The 24,175-nt window shown below is 33.2% G+C and overlaps 1 protein-coding gene across 2 annotated transcripts in view; it reads left to right on the plus strand.

Annotated features, from left to right (window-relative positions):
* Positions 1 to 4,953: 4,953 nt before the first annotated feature.
* LOC123524781 (transcription factor AP-2-beta-like) overlaps positions 4,954 to 24,175 on the plus strand; it is an 81,132-nt gene continuing 61,910 nt past the window's right edge. The window contains exons 1-2 of one of the 2 annotated variants that reach the window (XM_045303247.2): positions 4,954 to 5,257; positions 21,121 to 21,180. In XM_045303247.2, the coding sequence (XP_045159182.1) occupies positions 5,219 to 5,257; positions 21,121 to 21,180 (99 nt within the window). In that variant the 5' untranslated portion in view covers positions 4,954 to 5,218. The remainder of the gene's footprint in view (positions 5,258 to 21,120; positions 21,181 to 24,175) is intronic. The other variant, XM_045303249.2, reaches the window with a different exon arrangement.

A 24,175-nucleotide genomic window follows, 5' to 3' on the forward strand; every position in this document is an offset into this window, starting at 1 on the left:
CACCAATCTCTGGAAATTCTTTTGATAACAGCAATCAAAATCCCCTACCAGATAAGTTGCTCCCACAATTTTAGATGTAGGTAAGAAAACATAGAATTCATATTCTTCAAATCAGTAACCAGTTTTCATGAATAAATCTTATGCAGTTTTAAAATTATAGAAGGATCTATTTGTTGTGTCTGATGGACGGGTCGAAAGATGGCCACATCGGATGGCGAAGGACAAAATTGAATGAGGAGCAAAATCTCTATAATGTATTTATATATGAGCCGCGTCATGAGAAAACCAACATAGTGGCTTTACAACCAGCATGGATCCACAGACCAGCCTGCGCATCCGCGCAGTTTGGTCAAAATCCATGCTGTTCGCTAACGGTTTCTCTAATTGCAATAGGCTTTGAAAGCGAACAGCATGGACCCTGACCAGACTGCGCGGCTCAATTATGTGTACAAGATTTCACGGAAACACAGTATCTCTTGGTTAATCTTTTGCGACAGGCGGAATTTAAATAAGACAAATTTAAATAAAAGCCATATTTTTATATCATGTATAAACTATATACACTTACCATTTTTCACGAGATTTCTTGTTCTATTAAAGCTATATTCTTGACTCTAATATGCCATAGCAACCACATAAATGGAAGTAACAATAAAATAAATAAAATGAAATATGTTTATGTTCCTTCACCGCCGTCATAAATGTACATTCTTTTACTTACTTTCAAACTATTGTATGATCCGCATACGGACGGACTTCGGAGTTTCATTATATTTTTGTTTAAAGTTATAAAAGGAAATTTACAATTTTAATTTCAGAAGTTTACGTAAAGATCTAGCTTAGTGTTTTCATTTTTTTCATCTGGCTCCGAAAATAAGAATACCATTTTAAATATTCCCGAGTATTCATTTAAAAATTAAAGTAACATAATGGCATCTTCCGTACTGATTCTTTTTTTTTCAAAATAAATTGGGAGTATGTATACTTACTACTGGGGTTATTCGATCTGGTTATCGAATCGTTTTTTTTATATATACATGTTCTTTATTTTAAAATACAAATTAGAAAATAAAAATTCATATATTCTATGTCATTCCGTTGCGATTTATTAAGTAATTAAAACTCCTGCGGTTGAGTGAAAGACCGTATAATAATTTTACGGACTCTCAAAAAGACACACATATAGACTTAAATGGTCAGGAATCATTGAAAGTTGCTGAAATATATATCTTGAGCTTTAGCATTCCTCTAAAATCGTAGTTTCGAGTAAAAGAATATTGAATCTAAGGAAATCGATAGCTTTGCAGTCTTATCTGAGTCTGATAAATTATTTCGCAATTATATTTAAGTTACATGTTTAAAATTGAATATTTAGTTAATATCTATTTTCAAACGACCATTCAGTGTTGGTGGTCAGTCTCAGCTGGAATAACATCTTGAAGTTTTATCAAAATTTACATCTCAAACTCAGAAAAGATGTGAACGGACACCTTTCTCTATAAACAAAAATCAAACATTTTTTTTCTATGTAATATTATTCGCCGCAAATTTTGCATTTTTTAGGAAGATACTAATAGCAAAAGTGTTATTAGTTATAACAGTTGGCATTTACTGGTCGAATTATATGGTAATACTTTTTGCAAGCCTATATATTCAATGATTCGGTTTATAGAATAATAAGCCATTTCAGCATCAAACCATCAACACTTAGCGTTGATTAAATCCCTTCTACCAACAGCGTTTTTTTTTCTTTTCCTTTTCTGTGGAATTCTTGAGCAGTACAGATAGGTGCTTGGCAGCTAAAGTTTCTTAATTTCCGTGTTCTTGTTTGCGCTCATTTATTGTTCAGCAGCGAAGAAAAACATTTCTTACTTTAAATTGTATGTACATTTATGTAAGTAGTAAATATTTGTTTTAAAATGATACACCATTGCTATATCACAGCACGTTTTTTTTTTGTTGTTGTTGTTTTTTTTTTAATGTTTTTTGTTATTTTTTGGGTTGTTGTTGTTGTTTTGTTTTAATGCACATTCCAAAAATGTCTAAAATCATTCATTTGAAAAAACATAAAACGGAAGTTTAAGTATGTAATCGTATCATAAAGTTTTGGATGTTCTCACATTTATTGTGAAACTATACGCATCTATTTTACATTTATATGATGTATTTGTAAAAGTCCATTTTCCAAAACACCCAAGCCCAAACCTTAGTCTTTTTCTACTTACGCGTACAGATTTAATGTGAATTAATTAAAGTACAAAATGAAATGCATCAGAGGATGAATAATTCGTTATACATTACCACAATAATTAAAAAACAGTTAAACAGTCTCTAAACTGGGACTGGTTTGTACGACATCTTAACGCCTATTATTTAAATATCCTGTTCATCAACTGTTTGCTACTGCTGACCCGGTTTGTTTAATCATCAAAACTCTCTGGATAGAATATAAATATATTAATAAATGATAAGCAAAATGTAACTGTGTCTTTTTCATATATCTAGTACTATTTTCTTGCGGGAAATAAACAAAAAATGTACATTTTCAAAATAAAATAAGACAGTCCAAAATAATAAAGTTTTACATCATTGCTTCAATATCAAAGTATGCAGATACTGATTTTAAAGTTACACAATTTTTATCCCTATTTATTTACACACCCGTCTTGTTGTTGTTGTTGTTGTTGTTTCTGTTGTTTTTACTTTTCTTATTTTTCCTCGTTTTTTTTTTAATTATAATTCGCCATCGTTAGTTGTGCGTTTATTTTGTTTATACAGATTTAGGTCTCCAAAGACGATCGCATTGCGAATACAGATGTTTTACTTGATTATGCAAATGAACACATTTTGTCAAACTTAGAAGATGCCTATCTAATCCTTTCTAAAAAAACGGATGACACACTGAATAGAACTGACCGTATCTGTAATGTTTCTGTTTTATAATCCGAACTTTCACAAGCAAAATATGAGCAAGAATATCCAAAGATTAAGCTCACAGAAAAAGAAAAGACGTATTCCAGATTAAAGAAAAATCTCTGAAGACACATTAAAACACAAGAAGAAGATCTCAAACAAAATATACACGGAAATTCAAAAACCTTCCCTAGCAATTACATTTATACAGACACAAACGTTTATGTTCGAGGCTAAATAGAAAATGAAGTAAGAAGAAGGGAATTAGTTGTTTATCAGGAAATGCTTGGTCCCTGAAGGTGCATTTTGCACGAAGTTCGGTTTATATCACTCGATGCTCCAGGTCCCCTATTAGACGTATGGTACCCCTTCGGCAGATGTGTTACAACACTACACACGGAGTAGATAATGTGTACAAATATTCTAAACTTTACCCCCGGCAGAACAGCTGACCGACAGACTTGTGATTGGAGAATAGCAATTAATTTTATATTAGTTTTCAAACGTTTGCTCGGAGGAATTGTTTAATATGTTCGAGCTCATTTTAACTGATCATTAAAACCGCCGCAAATTGAAATGCTGTTACAATAAATCCTAGATTGCATTAGGTGGCAGTTTAATAAAGAAGTTACTTTGTCAGTAAATATACACTAATGGAAAAGAAGACATGCAGGGAAGGGCGTAAGTTTGACATACAAACTTTTATAGCCTTGAAATTATGCAAACATTTATCGACATTTTTATCTTAAAGTACAGTATTATATTTAAACACATATTTTAGTTATGTCAATTAACAATTTTGTTAATTTAAGTCAGGTTTGAAAAAATGGATTTAGATTGCATCATAGAATATGTTGATAATTTCGATAATAAGTTAATCTAGTCTGTCAGTTTCATCAAATAAAAATATATTTTAAAATATCAACCCTGCGTTTATAAGGACAGCTGTCAAATGTCAAGCCCGCTGTCAAGTTTATTTGTAAGTGTACATTTACAAGAAATTCGTCTTCTCTTTAATTAAATAAAACCCTTTTTCAAGTTGATTTCAAATTCATGAATATGTCCCCCTTGTTCACAATATCTAGGATTTCGCGATCATTCTGGCGAGTGAGAGGATAGCCGACAAGACGAGGTAACTCTACACCTAAACCTTTACAATCATCTTTTACTTCAAAACATACAAATTAAGCTTTATAAAACTCAAATTCTAATACAATTTGCAAAGTAATCCCGAGAGGTTGTGCGAGCTTTTACAATTTTATAACTTTGTCATACATAAACATATCTCAATAGAGACCGATTTGCCCGTGAAATTGTCCTTTTGAAAATTCAAACAGCAGCAAAACGTTGTTATTGAAAACAAGAACCTATGAAATAGTTAAGTGTATGCAATTTATTAATTTGCAAACTCAATCACTTCATTAATGTCCATATCGCTTATGTTCCTTTTCTACTGAGGTCTCTCAGGAATTGATAAAATTTGTCTAGCAATTAATTGATCCAAAAGTGTACACTTAGTCGCTTAATGAGATATATTTCATTTTAAAACAATTTATCTAGAGATATTAATTGTTTCAAACTAATTTGATTGTGCGCGTAATGATATTAAAAAAAAGGGATTGCCGACACTTTTGAAAAATTAAATGCAAGAACATTATAAAGAACAAAGCTATCAATTTAACCCTTGTAAATCGCTGCTTGTTTCTGACGGAGCTATATTTCATTACAAACAAGTGAGGAAACCACCTAGATAATCATCTATTTGTTTACGTTCTAATGAAATATTATAAGGTTTATGGTACGAGTGTTAAAGTCAACAGTTACCATAACGTATATTATGACAAGCAGATAATGTTAAACGCCCCCAGCTCTGCGCGCGTTTCATGTTCGCTATTAAGCGCCTCCCAGTTATAACACGATAGTGGTCACATCCAATAGCGACGCTTCTAAAGTAATAACAAAAAAGTAAATTTGAATCAAAATCACATTCAATTACTGAAAGATAACTAAGTTCGCATATATGCTTAAGGATTACTAAAACAATAGCCCTTTAGGATAGAGATGTGACTCGAAGGAGGGAGACATAAAGCCTATATCTGTGTTTGACAATTTGAGCAGCTTTTGCAAGATCGTCTCGACTGTAGAGTCGGCAATATTTATCTGGGGAAAGTTTCACTATAATATCAGATAGGAGTACTTGGAGAGCGTCCTAAGGATAAAATACAACTTTTTCTATCATTGGAGATCACCTAAATCAGTAAAAGTGGCTTACAGATTCGCAGAAGGTGGATTTTCTCATGACAAGATGTCGTTCTTGGCATTGGATGCTGCTAATTCTTGGCAGGTGGGTTGATTTCTAAACATTCTGGACCCTTTGGCTAACTAAATCCATGCGTCGTGCTTTAGACAGATAAGTCACTTCGGGCAATATTGGTAAATTACCGGTTTTCTTGTTTTTGGAATTGAGGGCATAAATATTTCGATTTTTCTAGAAGGTATAGTACAGCTTTTTAAAAGATTATTTACTTTACTGTGTTTACGTCCCTAAGGGCCCTCCTTTAATATATGATGAAACACTTATGGTGAATTAGTCTCTTTTGATACATTGTACGAATACCTTCAAGATATTCAATTTAACTAATAAATTAGAAGTTAGCAATTAATTGAACGGGCAGATAAAATAAACGAAGACCGTAACCAGGCACGTTTACCTCGTAATAGCAGGCAATACGTGCTGGCAATATAAGTTTCTAAGATGTCTTCTTTTGATTATTGTATGATTATAACGGGTGGAATTTTAGTCTTTGGAGTTACATATAGAGGTACTGTATTCTGAATATACATTTTATAAGTTTAAGATGTTTAATTTTCTAAATAAACTTCACAGGTGAAACGTACATTGTAGAAAATTGAAAAGCTTGAAATACACAGTTAATTAAGAAATATTAGTAGATTCAAGTGACGAATATACTGAAAACATGACAGAATATGGATCTAACTGGAACCGGCACCCGAAAAAGTTTTTGAAGAAGTCGACAAAGAGATAAGAAACACAAAAATTGATTTATAAACAGATTAACAGGTGTTTAATTATAATAAATAAATAAAGACTCAGTAAGAATAAATTGATTAAAAAATATAAATACAAAGGGTAGATATCCTAAAAGAATGGGAAAATGATACTCTTAAATGTAAACTTAAAGCACTCAAACAACAACCAATATGAATACCTTACTAAACCGTCATGAATGTAAATTAATACCAACAGAATGAACAGGGTGATTTTGTCGTAAATAGCGGTTGTAAAAATAAATTTTAAAAAAGTAAAACGTGTTTTGAATGAGTGTAGTATATCTATTGACTACACCTACTACTCAAAATATGAAATTTACTTAAATTGAAGGCTGTAATAGCACACCTTTTAAGAAGTATAGCACATTTTAAAGTTTTATTTATGTTTCTATCAGTACAACTTACAAACTAACGCAAATGTCAAATACAACACAGCAGAATTTACATGTGTAAAATTTTAAGATTTTACGTTTCTGCTAATTGCTAATTGTGTCGTCGGTAGTGTTGAATATGTCAATATAGGAGTATTCTAATCATTTCGTATCATCAGTCAGCCCTATACAAATACGACTGGAACCGAAGTTTACGGTGTTTTATTGTACCCACAGGGAATATATTCATTTTCTGTACACAATCTATATTTGCACTTCATGACTGATTTCTGAAATTATAAAATTGTTTGTATTGCTAACACCATTATACAGCTCTAATATTCCCCTATCATTTTATCATCATTACTGTGGTTACATAATGGTGATGATTGTTTCGCAGCTGAAAATGCCGTTTATCAATCATGTTTTTCACGTGAGTTAATTCATTCCATGTTTTACTAAATTGTCGACTAAGCTGGTACCCAGTGTTTCCCAGTTGGCTCATATTGTTGTTATGTCAGCAGATTAAATTGTGCCGTAGTAGATTTTTACATTGTTTTTCTCCCGTTAGACAATTTTAGCACTTAACCATGAGTATTTTTCAACATTTATGCAAAATTTCATACTGCCATCATGATTAATTTATACACCATCATTTTGTTCAATATTCCTAAAATCATTTGACTTTTTAATTTCTTCTTGGCATAATATACGGTGGAAAAATGTTGGTCGTTGTTTCGTACCTTATATTTTCCTCTAAAACATAAAAAAAGAACAAAAATATACCGCAATATTGAGATGATTTGATTTTAATTATGCTTTTACATGTTTGGTAATCTGTTAGTGTGGTTAAAATTTGGATCTTTTTCAAAACCTTAGACAAAACATGAAACAGAAACTGAAATCATAAAAGTGGTATCTATATTTTAGTTTGAAATTTATAAAAACATATGTTTTATAGTCATAATTAATCAAACGTAAATTTGGTATCATTAAACCTACCCGTTTATTTATTTTTTTCTGTAGAGAATATTTTGATAGAGGTCATGTAATGAAAAGATATTCTCCCCATTTCTTTTACCCTCTGTAGTCTGATGGCGGCAAGTGATTCTGCCTTTTGCGACCAGCGCAAACCTGTTCAGTTCAGCCTGCACTGTTCGCTATTCAGCCAGTAAATTTTCAGTGAACACCCCTTCGAATAATAGATGGTATTGACCAAATTGAATGATGGACCAGTCCATTTAAGAAATTTAGCAGGCTAAAGGTTAAAACTAGTTACGGATAACATGTTTATACACAAACATGTAATCGGAAGCTACCTTTATGTATTAAATATGGCACATTTACCCCATTTTCGTCACTTTCCTGATCCTCATCTTTGCATTTATCTGAAATAGTAGAACATTTTCGGCTCGTTTTGAAAATATTTAATAATGATAATCATACTCCAGCTTTTCATACAAATCAATTAACAACACATCTTTAAAATAAAAAATATTGGTATTCAGGTCACTTCACTTCTTCTTTTCTCCATTGAAATATCTATCATGTGTGTACATGGATATTATTTGTCCTGTTTCCATAGAAATTTTAATGTATCGTTTTGTTTCATGCCATATTTTCCCTATTTGAACTGTCAACGGAAATTTAATTAATGTTTATTTACTGTATATTTATTACTTTTATATGTGTTCTAAGCATTCTGCAACTATCAATTATAACATACTTCATCATAATTAGCTATAAAATTCCAGCCAGGGGTAACTTGCAAATCCAACCCAGTTTTAACACGATATTTTTAAGAGAAATGAAATGTTAAAACATATATACAAAATGAATTGATATTATTTTGTTGTTAATAGGGAATTTTCATATAGCATTACTGTTTGTTTCTTACACGAAAGGACTATAAATTGAACTCCATTGAGTATAACGAAATAAAGTTCCAACGTAAATGTTGCGTGCTTTGTGTAGATTTCAGATTTGAGTTTGAATTTGTTTCACGTGCTATGCTTAGATTTTAAAATTAAGTTTTCATCTTTGTCACGTGCTTTGCTTTAAGTTTTTATGTACTTGGATTCCAAATTTTCCTAGATTTTAACTTGATTCACGTGACTTGCTTCGATTTTAAAATTTATGTTTTAATCAGCGCCACGTCCTTTGCCTAGGCTTTAAATTTAAGTTTAGATATGTGTTACGTTCTTTCCTTAGGCTTTACAACCGTTTTCATTTTTTTTCTCCGCTTTTATAAACTGTCAATAATCATACCTGCAAAATCTCTCAATAATTTCTCTATAATTTCTAAATTTCACGACTTCATTACGATGCAATAAATCATATCTCACCTCATCTGGGAATTTCTGACGAACATGTATGTGCCGTAATTTCCAAAGGCAAATTGTTTAATATCGCCTCCGTACCCGCAATTATAGCTATACATGCATCACACTTGTTCCACGTGTAAAAATTTGCATATACAACAGCACTAAGAGGCAAATAATGTTCAAATGTCAGAGCTAAGAGTTTATTTGGTGGAGAATATTAATATTGTTGAAATGAAAGCACTTTGTTCGGATTTTCTTGTGAGGAAAAAAGATCTAAAATAGGTTTTGATTCTGATATTTTTGGAAAGATGCAAAATGTCAATATAATAAAACAATGTATCAACGAAGGGAATATTTAAGGCACTCGAATCAATATTGAACACTTTTTTTTTTGCATTTCATTCTTATATGCAATACCAATTTTTACCTTTTTGTTATTTCTCATTTTTCAAATTATCATTTCATACTAAACTTAATGTGTAAAGATCTTAAACGATTACCTTTAAGAATGTTGTCACGTGTCCATTGTTCACCACACTTCACCCCAAATGCCATTAGATGGAACACGGACAACGTATTGTTGTCTTTTGTGAACTTCGTAGAACATTATATTAAAGGCGTTGCCATCTAAATTTTAACTTACTTTAAATTAGGTGTCAGGTTAATAGATATAGAAACAAAATTTGAAATCTTAAGTTAAAAAAGGGTAAATCATTTCAAAATTATTTTAGATAGGGTTACGGCTCTGGTGCTGAACACTTTCTTTCACTGTAATCTTTCATTGAATTCTCTAAAAATGGTGCCAAATTTAGTATCTAGAATAATTCGGGTCAGAGGGTCTGACGGAGGGAAGACACAAAAGAATCTGATGTAGGCTCCAAAAAGTCAAAGGAGTAAAAGAATCTATTTAGAGAGAAACAATGCGTCCATTAGTTTAATACACAAAATGAAAGCAGAAGAATTAAGAAGGTAAAGTAGAAAACAATTATTATACTGATCATCTGTGAGCTTATTTCAATCCACCCGACCCATTTTCATTGTCTCTGAAATTTAGATTTAATAACAGATATGAAAAAAGACGATTTGGCGACTGTTCTATATTTCTAAATAAATATGTTACACCAACACATTTGTCAAATTAGATTTAAACGCTCATTTCTTAAATTTTCCGAATTTGTTTTGGTACATATGCACTTTAACAAACTTGGACATTCTGCTTTCTCTGTAATACACGGTAAGTCGGGTTTACTACTGCATCAAAAATGAACTTCAACAGATACTCATATTTAAAGTAAATCTGTCAGAAATTACCAATCATGAACCATAGAAAAAAAAACTTGGAAGAAAATTTGTCGAAAGAAAGACGTCAATAACAGATACTTTGCAATCAGCAAGCATAATAGTACCTTTGCACAAATTGTCGCTCTCTGTTGTCATCAGCTGTCGTATTCGGCATGCGGCACTGTTGCAGGGATGTTCTCAAAAGGGAGATGAACTTCTGAATAATTTAGTGAGATCATTTTATCAGATGACCGATTCTCTGATAAGCTTGTATATGAATTTCACGAAACGTGTGATGTCTGCGATGGTCGACTCCGATAGTGTAATTGCTGATGATTTTTATAATTAATTATATCATCTGTTTATATTTCATTTATGCATTAACGAATTATAAGCGATTACGTTTGATTAGCGTAAAATTCTTGTCATCACTTGATACCGCCGGTAAAATATACCATTTTGGGGCATCACATACCGGCCGCGACGGGTATTATCGTCTTCCCGAACCGCCCAGAGCTCTATACGAAATTGCAAACTGAAATTGAAAATGTGTTTAATTTTCATTTTTGAACGAATGATCTTTTTTTAAAACTTGAAAGTGTTTTATCTTAAAATAACGTTTCTAAATAGAAGTAAGCTAATAATTATTCGTAATTAAAAAGAAATATTACGACCATATGCTTCACTGTAATGGCACTGCCATCCTGCGGAGCAAGGGACGCCCTTCCACTTACTGTTTGTGTAATTGATTTGTATAATAACACTACTAATGACTTTATGAATTCTAATGAATACTTTGATTTAGTTAAACAAGTCTAACTAACTTTTTTAAGAACGTAAAGAATGTTATAATTTTAGTAAAAATTCAGCAATTTTGATAATTTATTATACTAGTATAATGTAACTTGTCCCGATGTAAAGCATTACATGCAATGAATAACTAGACAAAAGCTTTCAGAGCCATTAACACGATTTTAAAGCAATACTTTATTCCTGTCTTTATTTCTAGTTCACACCAACCAGCTGAGCAGTGGGTTAGTCCAAAAACCTTTTTAAACGATGTGAAATGTAAGCCATGTTGCTCTTTGACAATTTTTTAATAAGCTATTCCTGTTAAATGTTGATCTTGTTCTTTAGATTTTCAGTATGTACATCAAGAGTAGATTTTGATGATTCGTACACATCATCATTTATATTGTATCCTGAAAGAGCCACGCATTTTATTCACCAGACGATTTTCTGTTACGCTGTTTTAACAGACTTCTGACCAGTTGAACTTACTGTAGTCGATTTAGCGAGGTCAATATGTTGTTTAAACAAAAACGTAAAATGTATTAATAATAAAAAACTACACGTGGAAGTATAACGACAGAATGCGATGAGTAGGCAATGTCAGAGACTGCATGTCCTTAAGTTAGGTCGTCTAAAAAGTACTTTGAAAGATACACCTATGGTATCCGACATGGTTAAAAATGATTTGACTTGTCTTCTCTCACATCATCGTTTCGGTGAATACCATTACAAATGAGGTGTCATACTTTCTTGAACTTGTATGAAGTGGTGCAGGGAATGATTGGACATACTAATCCACCGACAATTTTTGACAGTGACGTCATTTTGTCAACAAACTATAAATAACTATGGAATATCCCCAAACGGATGTATACTTATATTAAAAAGAAATATGTCCTTATCATATCAGAATCTATAGGTAAGGTATGGCCCAGTGGATGTGTTGGCTACTTGTCATGCGGGCGATGTAAGTTCGAAACCAGTGGTAGGCGAGGTATATTTTATATTTATTTTGTAGCAAAAAATATATTGTTTGAAAGACCAGTTACTAATAAGCTTTGATAATGTGGCAGTTGAGTCCAGTAAGTCCGGGGGTGTTCGAAGATAATCCGTCATAGATCCATTGTAAAGCAGGTATTGGATTTACCTGTATTGAAGAATAACCAGTGATGATTGTATTGAGGTCAACTGCCACATTATCAAAGTTTATTAGTACATTTGCTTTCCTTGATTTGTTGTTGAAATGTTGTTTTTATATGTTTTTCGAGTTAGTTTTTTTTAATTATCAACCATTTATTTTAGTATGAAGTATACCAAATGCTAATGCAACATATGTCAGTCAGTCCATTGTGTTTTAGAATACATGTAGCTTTCTCATTATTTTCCAAAGGCTCGTTACAGATAAAAACGTGTTCATAGGCATTTTAGCCATTTTATGTGGAGTGAAATTACTAACGTTTTCTACACAATTTATTCTGTATGCATAATTCGTGAAACACAAAAAATCAAGATAACTATATAGATGAATAAGAAAATACTGCGCGGGAAAAAAATCCGCCGACCGGATTCGAACTCGGTACCTTTCGGTTATTACGACAGCGCCATCTCATTACATTTTACCAGAGTCGTTGCACCAATATATCAACAGACATATGTTAGAAACTCAGTAAAATAGACGGCGAATGAATGCATATGATCATCAACATACTAGTACAGGATACAATTATAAAGCCAAAGCAGAAGGCGCTCTAAAAGAACGAATAAATAATTTTGACTGTCCACAAAAAAGGCATCCTTTTGATAAATTTCATAGTGAATGAAAACAATTAGAAAAGGATACACATATTCAACTGGAGTGTTTTAGGACACATAAAAACAAGATAGAATGTCATGTTACACCAAATACAAGAACAACTCCCGAGCTTTTTCGAAGGTATGATATGATGAACAATATTCATGAAAACAAGAACATACATCCAATAAAGAACAACAGCCACGTCGAAACCCCCCCCCCCCCCCCCCCCCCCACACACCACCCCCGCCCCAAAGAGATTGAAAGAAAGAAACATACAGAACAATATACTCGGACATGTAAAGAAACTTGCACAGTTATACTTAGACGTAGTAAAAATAAAATACAACAATGGCATTAACCAACAAATGAGGAGTATAGTCAATAGCAAAGTATGCCTTTGTTTGAATCTTCTTGCAAAATATATTACTGTCAGAAACATTTTTGTTATAAATTTAAGTGCTGCCTTGTGGATTTGTGAAAACAATTTCAAACATTTTATTTGCAATCTAAACGCTTTATAGCAATTGTCTGAATGCCAAAGACAAAATAATGTAAAAATTAATAATATATCACGATGTTTGTTATCATTATAACTGCAGTATTTGACTTGTAATCTAAACAATATCGTCCATTTATTATCGATGTTTATATTATTATTACTATTGACGGATGTTTAGTGTAATAATATCATATTTCCAAATTGCATTCTTGTTGTGTAGCAATGTCCCGAGGCACGTGTAGACTATAAACAATGAAACATAACCAGGTAATGAAATGAAATACCAATCTTAGAGAATAACGCAGATTTCTTGTTTTTAATGGTTTCTATATTTGTTTCTGTTTCAATAAAAGTGTCGCTATATCATACGGTTCAGTTTAAGACGCTATTCATACACGTTCCCATCACTACTCCCTACTCCTTCCAAAAAAATGATGATTTTTCAATATGAAAAAAAATGATGATTTCAGATGATTTGTTGCTGTTGTCTAGTCCTAGTTATGGTTATAAGGTTCTACCTGATATTGGCTCAAATGTTTGCGTACAAACTCATAAAACCTTTCAAATGTCCTGTACATATCTTAATTATGAATATACATGCAATCCTGTCTCGATAACAAGAGGGGTACTGTACCGGTTTGAGCCTTATTTCTCTCAAATCATATAGATCTACCAAATTGTATCTTTTTTCTGCAAATCAACGCAAGAAGAATAGTTTGGAATCCTTATTAATTTGCATCTGGATTTAAATGTCCGACATAAACATTGCACACGCACATGCATTACATACAGATGTCGTTACATGTAGATGCCGTGTATCGATATGAAAGATCATATTTCACTATATGAGCCGTGCCATGGGAAAACCAACATAGTGGCTTTGCGCCCAGCATGGATCCAGACCAGCCTGCGCATCCGCGCAGTCTGGTCAGGATCAATGCTGTTCGCTAACAGTTTCTCTAATAGCAATAGGCTTTGAAAGCGAACAGCATGGATCCTGACCAGACTGCGCGGATGCGCAGGCTGGTCTGGATCCATGCTGGTCGCAAAGCCACTATGTTGGTTTTCCCATGGCGCGGCTCATATATTGATTATAAGAAAGGAGAATGTTGATGTCTACGACACCTTTTGAGATAAAGAAAATCGTCTTGAAACATGTGGGGTATTCAAAAAGCGATAGTGCCATACAGAGTGAGACAAATGGCTCTAGTGGCAAAACTTATTTCGATGGCATTTGTACAAATACATGATATCTGCATATTTTTATTTCAATTTTGTACCATATCATATTTTTAAGGTTCAGTTACTATTAACTTTCTTTCTATAGCATTTTTGCACTTTCCATGAAGCAAAACGGAAAGTTCTTATTTTGCTTGTTGTTAGTCTTAAGTTGTTTGTAAGCATGTAAGACATATTTATAAGCTTCGTTAAGGTGCACGTGTCTCTTAAAGAACCACTTCAACCATACTGACAGTTGACATATTATGTGGCAGAACGGACGCAATAAGAGATAACTCTATTCAGTGGTCGACTCTTTTTGACAAACTTGGTGCTTTGGGAAAAAAGTACCTATGTACCATATGTTATCATATACAGTGGAAATGTGACAAACACTGTATATATTTTAGAACCGGTTCAATAAAACAGCGACAGCTCGTATACATGTAACAATTAGATGTTTTTAGCTTATACATGTATATTAATGGATAAATCTAAAATGTAATTGATATTAGTAAGTAACAGGCTAAAGAGGTGTACATTTTTTTCTAGGCAAAGTATAGGCAGTTCATTATAAACATCTACCATTCTTAAATAACCAACACGATATATTTCAAGATAATAGAGTGTAAATAGATATATCAGCCCTTCATCATATTAACTTTGACCATCTGAGATCCGTTTGATAAAACCGGCTGCACTTTTTCTATCAATAACATCCGTAACGGATAAATAGCCAAAGGGTAACATTAAGATTGTAATTTACATATCGTTCAAGTATTAATGCGTCTGTAGAATGCACAGGTCGATGCAAAAGGAAAGCAACATGTTGTAATGATTTCGGATGAACCAGTGCAAGCGAATGAGTTCAAGAAAAGGGCAGATTAAGACATTGTACCAAAACGAACAGATAGAAATTACAATTTTTAGACATTGTTCCAAAATGAACATATCTAATTAAACCGAGTGTGTTATTATTTTGTTTGGTTGCTTATATGAAGCTAGCTTCTGTATGACGTACCATTAATTAAGCAGAATGCATTTTGACGTCATACGTACCATCGGGATCTTAATTAAGTAATAGTGTAAATCCATAAAAAGCCAAGTTGGTACCAAAATCTGTACATGGCCTAATTTCACTTCTAAGGTCTGTTCAGTTTTGATATATCTCAAGTATAGCAGTTGAATATACTAAGTCAGTGCAAATGGTAAGGGTAAAAATCTTATAATTGTGTACAGAAAGTTGTGATTTTTTGCCACCATCCCTACCTCGCTTCGATAAATATGCATTCATTTTTATATATACACACAAGTTTTCAAACTATCTGAAACAAACGTGTATAAATAATTTCATGTCTTTTATACAATAATGTAAAAATGTTATATTAAAGCATTACATATTAGCATTATCTCATGATGTCTTAACATTTTCATATTTTTGTTGTTCTGTAATTATAAACACATATTTCTGCTGGTCCTCGTTTATCATATGTGTATTTGTAATGCTGTATGATATGTGTGTTTGTAATGTCATTAAGGGCTTGTAGCCGTATGGAATAAATAAATGGAACTGACACAACTCTGTAAAATTAAGTATAACACCCTTGCTTAGAATACTTAAACTAATGGAAACTCAAACAACAAAAGGAAAAACAACAATGCCATTTTAGTATACTCCCTCTAATTAGTTGCTCAGTCTCGTGACAGAATAGATGCCACGGCATGTCTAAACACCTGCAGGCAAACATGAACAAGTTGATTAATTAGAAAAACAAATATCCGAAACAAAATTCTGAGAAAAAAATTAATCAAGCGCAGTCACGATATCAGATCATTTAGAAAGTGTGTACTATGTCTGTTTGAAATCCTTCTTGATTCTGGCATAGCATACTATTATTCATTTCGGTGTTATCTGTTCCAAGACTCGTCATGCACGTGCTAAATTCTCCACGGACTATACACATTTTTAGTTGTACGAATGTTCGCATGTATTCATCAATGTCCTTTTATTTTATGATAATACATTTGTACACAATTCTTGTGCAGAAACAATCAATGCAGTTCTTTTGGCTGTTGATTTGCAGCCTGGGCTGACCATCGATTTGGTACGCAAATTGTTCTCCCACTGAAAGGTGTAAATTCAAATTCAAGTCGTGCTTTGCAAAGCCAAAAGATACAAGTATATCGATTCTTTACATTACGGGCATTCAACTGCTGACGAAACCCAAATCTTGTCTTACCATATGGATTGTTGTCTATAAAGTTCGAGATCGCGTTCATTTTTACATTATAAATCTAAAAAAAAATTCCGGGCATGACGTTTGAAATATAACCTTTACATTCTTCTTCAAGTTCTTTTTTTCTGCTGGTCTTTTTACTGCTTGTCGTTTTGATGTTTTTACCATGAAAGCCCTTAATACAAAACGATTAGGTAATCAGCCATGTATTATTTGAGTCCTTTGTTGTTCATATTAAAATAAAAGAAAAAAATTTTAAAAAAGAAAAATAATTATAAAAGAAAAATAATTATAAAAGAAAAGTAATTCCTGACGTCACTTGTCCCATTTCATTTTCCATTTTGTTTTAACATTTCATATACATTGGAAGAAGTCAATGTACTTTTTGACATCTACATGTATATGGACTTTTAATGATTAGTTTTATGACTTTTATCAATATATCTAAAGAATATTCATTGACCAAGTATATCCACACGACAAGAATACATTTCATTTACTTAATCTTTAAGTACATTTTCTGATATAAGTAAAAAATATACGTTATGGAAGAACATGAGTTCTACGAAAAAAAAGATTAACTTTTTAAATTTGTTTAACCCTTATCATGCTGGACACGACCGATTCTGCCTTTGCGACCAGTGTAGTTCATGATCAGCCTGTACATCCGTGCAGTCTGATCATGGTCTGCACTGTTCGCCATTCAGTCAGTATCTGTTGGTAAGCAGCCCGTTTAAAAGTTAATGGTACTGTCCAAATTGAAAGATAGACAAGTTCATTATAAAAATTTAGCAAGTTAAGGGTTAATGTTTATAAACATGACAATTTTGTTGGGTTGAAGCAAAAGCATAGATCTACTTCAATATCCCTCGGGAGTACGCATGTAAAAGTGTATTAAAAGTTCACGTAAAACGTACGACTATACTACGACAATGAAACAACAGGAATGACACATAATTTTGCTATTCGAGTACATCAATTTTACCTCGTTGGAAAATCAAGTATATTTGAAAAATAATGAAGTGTGTCATTTATGCGTAAGAACGACAAGAAAAGACGACAAAGGGTTATGGCTTGTAGTTTGTCTTAGATGCTGACATTTGCCATCAGTCGAGGTGAGAAGTAATCATAGCTTACAGACGAGGATTGGTAAGGTTTAGCTGATGACTCAGTCCTGTATAACTGTGGAAAAAGGTAACAAATGACAATGAAAGTGATGGTGTACTTAGACTTATATTTGACAGACAAACGATGGATTTATAATGCAAATATATATACCTTCTTCACTGTGATTACTGTATTAAATACGAATGTGTGGTTACAAGCGTAATGGATCAGGATTCTTCTATGTCAAAAGCATGTAAGAGTAGGGGCAGGTGTTAACAAAATGACCTACGTCTGTTTGTGTAAAGCTTCCGAGGCCACAGGAGCATATCCCTTTTTAGCTCACCAGAGCACGAAGTGCTCAAGGTGAGCTATTGTGACTGGTCATTGTCCGGCGTCCGTCGTCGTGCATCGTGCGTCGTCAGTTGTCCGTCAACATTTGCCTTGTTAACACTCTAGAGGCCACAGTTATTACCCAATCTTTATGAAACTTAGTCAGAATATTTGTCTTGATGATCTCTAGGTCAAGTTTGAAACTGGGTCATGTGGGTTTAAAAACTAGGCCAGTAGGCCAGATCAAAGGAAAATCTTGTTAACACTGTAGAAGGCCACATTTATGACCCCATCTTCTTGAAACTTTGTCAGAATGTTTATCTTGATAATCTTTAGGCCAAGTTTGAATCTGGGTTATGTGGGGTCAAAAACTAGGTCAGTAGGCCAAAGGAAAATTTTGTTAACACTCAACATTTTAAGTTTGAAACTCATGAGAATTGGTTAGAATGTTTGTCTTGATGAAAGCTAGGTCAAGTTAGAATATGGGTCATCTGGGGTTAAAAACTAGATCACCTGGTCAAATCAAAGATAAATCTTGTGTATGCAATAGGGGCTGCATTTTTCACCGGATGTGCATGAAACTTGGTCAGAATGTTTGTCTCTATGAAATCTCGGAGGAATTTTTATCTGGGTCATCTGGGGTTAAAAACTAGGTCACCCGGTCAAATCAAAGAAAAATTATGTGTGTGCAATAGAGGCTGAATTTTTAAATGGATATTCGTGAAACTTGATCAGAATGATCTTCTTGATGAAGTCTAGATCAGGTTCGATTATAGGTCATCTGGGGTCAACAACTAGATCACCTGGTCAAATCAAAGATAAACCTTGTGTATGCAATAGAGGCTGCATTTTTCACCGGATGTGCATGAAACTTGGTCAGAATGTTTGTCTCTATGAAATATCGGAGGAATTTTTATCTGGGTTTAGTGGGATCAAAATCTAGGTCACCAGCTCAAATCAAGGAATAAGCTTGTTTACACTCTATGGGCCACATTTTTGATTCAATCTTCATAAAACTTGGACAGAATATTTGGTATCATGAAGTATTTTATGATTTTGAATCTGGGTTATGTAGGTTCAAAAACTAGGTCATTTGGTAAAATCAAAGGAAAAGCTTGTTTACACTGTAGAGACCACTTTTTTGCTCCAATCTTCACGAAACGTTGTCAGAATGTTTTTTATGATATTAAGGACAGGTTCTAATCTGGGTCATGTTGGGTCAAAAACTAGGTCACTAAGTCAATTCAAAGAAAATGCTTGTTTACACTCAGACCACATTTATGGTCCAATCTTAATGAAAATTGGTCAGAAGATTTGTCTCCGTGAAATTTCGGACGTGTTAAAAATTGGGTCTGGTTGGATAAAAAACTAGGCCACTAGGCCAAATGAAGAAAAATCTTGTTTACACACTAGAGGCCACATTTTTGCTCTAATCTTCATGAAACTTGGTCAGAAGGTTTATCTCCTTGAAAGCTCGGACCAATTTGAAACTGGGTCATGTGGTGTCAAAAACTGGGTCACTAGGACAAACATATTTACACACTTATGTTGTGTTACTCTGGTGAGCGACCTAGGGCCATCTTGGCCCTCTTGTTTAAAAAAAGACTGGTGGCAGTTTTGTTTTGTCAGGTCGTTAAAACAATATCAAACTTCTACATGTATATTTCCATAATTTAAAGTACTGGAACCGTAACTACACTCGGCAATTTCCGTGAAATTACGTATTATTCATATGCTATTTTGGCATTATTCGGCCATGACAGACAATTACTTGAATTAATAAGTATCAAAATTAGATTTATCATAGAATAACCCGAGTTTGGAGTTCGTATGCCCATGAATATATCACGAAGGCCGTAGGATATATTTGTACGCTTAAGAACGACAAACAAAGGTTATTCTACCATAAACCTTATTTAAATGGATACTTATTATTTCGATTCTAACACAACTTACTTCAAATAACGTTAGACCAGAATCAGAGGAGTATCTTCATCAAACGTAAATTACAACTACGTGCTACGCCGCAGCATTAGCCAAAACACGGTGCGCGCGCAGCATAGTTCAAGGTATATTGCTCTACAAGTATATAGGTTATTAGCTGGTCGTGTTAGAATTTTTCATAACCACCGGAAAATGCCGAAATCGCCTACGGAGCATACGTTGCCGAACGAAAACTGCCGAGTATTGTTACGGATCCTCTACCTTATCATATAAACTGTTTACGGTACAATACAGAGCAAAGACGAATCCATTTTAACGACATTCTTTTCAGGGGTTGTCAAACAGCGTATGAAATGTATTGTAGACTAGGTTATATAAGTGATAGTTTTATTTTCGCTAGTATTCGCAAATAATATCGCGCGAGAATTCAAAATATTCGCGAATATTACACTGCATCTTGTCCTTACACACACAAAAAAAACACTCGCGAATTCTTAACACCGCGAATGGGGCTTCTAATCTTGAACACACTAGATAAAGTGTACACGTAAATTACCTATAAAGGCTGCTGATCCGAAGCATTGCAAGTGGCATTGCACTAAGCCTTTAAAAGCACAATGTCTTTCAGTTTATAAACGCCAATGAATTCTATGCCATAAGTAAAATATTGCATCATCTGGTGTTCACATGTAGTTGAAGATACTATACGAAGAAATATGTTTTAGAAGGCCATTGGCTGCTGTAGCTGATTTAGTACTTTCTTTTCTATTTTGATCTATATCAATGATATTTTGTGTGAGAACTCCGGCTAAAGGTAATGTTTTATTCAGTGTAATAATCTACTGACATACCTGCTGGCGCTAAACTGTTGTAAATCTCTAAATTTCAACTTCCAATTTGATAAAAAAAATCCCTGGAAATTAACGTTTTCAGTATAAATTCGCCTACTTGTTTGTTGCTTTTGACAGTAGTAAGGATAGTTGTTGTTTTTTAATGTGCCCTGTGTATTCATCTTCTTAATACATTGAAGTGTATAAATGTTCAAGGTACTTCCCCATAGACTGTAAAATAGTCAGCCGGGGGGTTAGAAAAAGAGGTATATGTATTTTTATTTCGCTTTTCCCACGATTTTTGTCCCGCTGCTACTTTGTGGTATCAATTGTAATCTAAATGTAGTAATTTGTTGTTTCTGAGCACGAAAATGATCACAGAATTATTCAGTTGTCTTTTATTTCAGAATATCCCTACAAATATCCATGACAAGTACATGCATACGAATGACATAGACAATAGTCAGGTAAAACACTGGCACACGGTCATTTAAAGCACGGGTGATGGCTGTTAATAAACTGCTTCAAATGCCCCTGTGGTATTTGTACAATTATGTAACAAGCGGGTGTTGGGTAGCATGCATTTGTATGGGTCTTCATACGTAAAAGCTCTGTACATTTCCTTAGACATTGTAATTCTGATATCTCATTTGAAATGATCACTTTTCATTTAAAAACAAGGTAAATTTGAAACATTATTGATATTTGAAATGATCTCTTGCCATAAAAACCATGGTAAATTAAGAGCGTTTATGGTACTTGAAATGTTCTCTTTTCATAAAAACCAATGTAAATTAAAAAGGTTCATGGCATTCGAAATGATGTCTTTTCATAAAATTAGAAGCGTGTTTGGCATTCGATATGATTTCTTTTTATAAAAAAAAGACTAGGTAAATACGAACACTTTTTGACCTTTTAAATGATCTCTTTTCATAAAAAAAAACAAGGTAAATTAGAAACGTTTTCGATATCTAAAAAGGTAAGTTAGAAACAGTTTTGAAATTTAAAAAGTTCATTTCCATTACCAACAGAATTGATACACAAATCAATATGTTCTGCCGACAATATTAATTCAAGTGGTAGAAATATAGCAGATAAGGATAATGGCGACTCGGTGTTGATACTGCAGGTCTTGCACTTGTCACGTAGGTACTGTGTTTTAATCTGGTGTCAGTTCTGAACGTCTTGGAAGTAAGTGTTAAGTTTTATTAATTTACTCTCAGTATACACCCCCCTAACCGATGTGGGTTCGAGCCTCTCTCGGAGTGTTGAATTCTCCATATGAGGAAGCCCTCCAGCTGACTTACGGATTGTCGGTGGTTCTACCCAGGTGCCTGTCAGTGATGAAATAATGCACGGAGGGGGCACCTGTGGTCTTCTTCCACCATCAAAGCTGGAAAGTTGCCATATGACCTATAACTGTGTCAGTGCGATGTTAAACCCAACAAATACAAAACAAACTCAGTATATACCGTCCTTCAAAATGCACCCACTAATGAACTACAGAAAATGAAATATAATCACGGCTTTAAAGATATTTAGGGAGTGTAATATATTCATTTAAAGATATTTAACCAAGAAAAAAAGAAAATGACAGTTGCGAATATGAACGAGAAAGAGAACAAAGATCTGCTTGTGTTACTTTTACTAGAAGATGAAATTCTCCAAAGACAATAGCACCTGCACACACAACACAATTCTTGCCGGGGGCGTTTGTACGCTACTAGAGAATGCACAAATAATTATGCAACCAGTTCAGTGCGGAGTCTCTATTTGTAACTTAGATAAAAAAAAAAAACGAAGCACATGGCCCTTGCTATCGTTCTCGTCTTCTTTGGGAAAACATTTCGGCTCGGCATTCATTTTGTTATTGTACCTCGTATATTCAAAAGCAATATTTTTAAAGATTTTCATAATGGCAAACGTTCGTGTTACTTTGCTCTTTGAACTCGGTAATACTAATTAATTGATAATACTACTGGCTTGTGACATGAACAAGAGACAATAAAATGACTGTTTAATATTGACACAGAAGCCATAATGGACAGAAAAACAATTACTGAGTCAGTGGTAGCCATTTGATACTGTCATATTTTATTTTCGCCAGAGATGTTCGGTTCCCACACGACCGCTACCGTCTTGATTCCCGCAGTTTTAGTTTTGTCATTAAATGCATTCTTATAATTGCGAATTCTTCATTGTAATGCCTGTTTAATTAGGCTTCTGCAGAAAAATATTCCCTCTGTCCATGCGATAAGTGAGTGGGATTTTGTAATCGTTTAATGAAATAAAATTATCCTACAAATATACAGTCGTTCAAATTACTTTGTTTTTGCCTTTTTCAATCTAAACAGATTTAACGTGTTCGTTTTTGAAATGAATATTATCATGTAAATTGAGAACTTTGTCAAACATTTCAATTAAAATCTCCGTGCACCCGATACAAATTTTCTTAAGCGACCAGTAAAAGTGTGGTTAGTTTGTTTTTGTATATTGATGCACATGAAGTAAAGAAAAATAATCTTTTCTACAGATTAATTTTAGAATTTGATTAACGATTTCGATTTATTCAAAATATTTTCATAACAAATGTATATATCTTCGTACTATAAGAACGACATCTCTGATAGGAAACTTTCATTTTTGATCATGTAAGGACATGTATTAAATTTCTTATTTGATGTTTGTAGATAACGCATATGTCATTTAAAATCTTTAATTGCTTTATTGGTATTTCATGATGTCCCTGTTCAATTAAAACTAAAAGCTTTAATAATTGAATTTAGGAATAAATTCCTATGAAATGACACATTTACGCATAAAACTGGTAGTCGATGAGTTTAATGTTGATGACATTACGAAATCTGTCATCGATAATTTGATTGACTAATTTGACTGATGGTTTACATAAAGGGTTACAAATTGTTTTAAAAGTATCGTTTAATCACAATGATTATGGTATTATGATTATGGTTTATGCCAATAAACTTTGAAACTTTGAAACTTTGGTATTTCAAAAATAAATTCTCTTTTGTTGTCTATTTAAGTTAATATCTCTTTGCTAATAAATTGCAAGAGCTCACAAAACTTACCGCAGTTTTTCAACAATCATTTTAATCTGTAATAGTTTTATAACATTCGTGCAGGCTGATCATGGTCTGCACTGTTCGCTATTCAGTTAGTAAATTTTCAGTGAACACTCCTTCGAATAATAAATGGTATTGCCCAAACTGAATGATGGAGCAGTCCATTTTAGCAGGGTGAAGGTTAATAAAATCTGATGTTGACCTTTCGGTCTTTGACCTATCAGTCGTTGCTAATTTTATCCGATATCGTTACATAAAAACTCAAAGCATCATTATGTACAATGAAAAGTAAAATAAATGTAGTGGCCTGAACACATTTTTGCTATCATTTAAACAACATCATCATGTAATATACATTAGTATTCGAATTCTGTAG

Source organism: Mercenaria mercenaria, chromosome 3 (assembly GCF_021730395.1).
Source record: "Mercenaria mercenaria strain notata chromosome 3, MADL_Memer_1, whole genome shotgun sequence".
Taxonomy (NCBI): domain Eukaryota; kingdom Metazoa; phylum Mollusca; class Bivalvia; order Venerida; family Veneridae; genus Mercenaria; species Mercenaria mercenaria.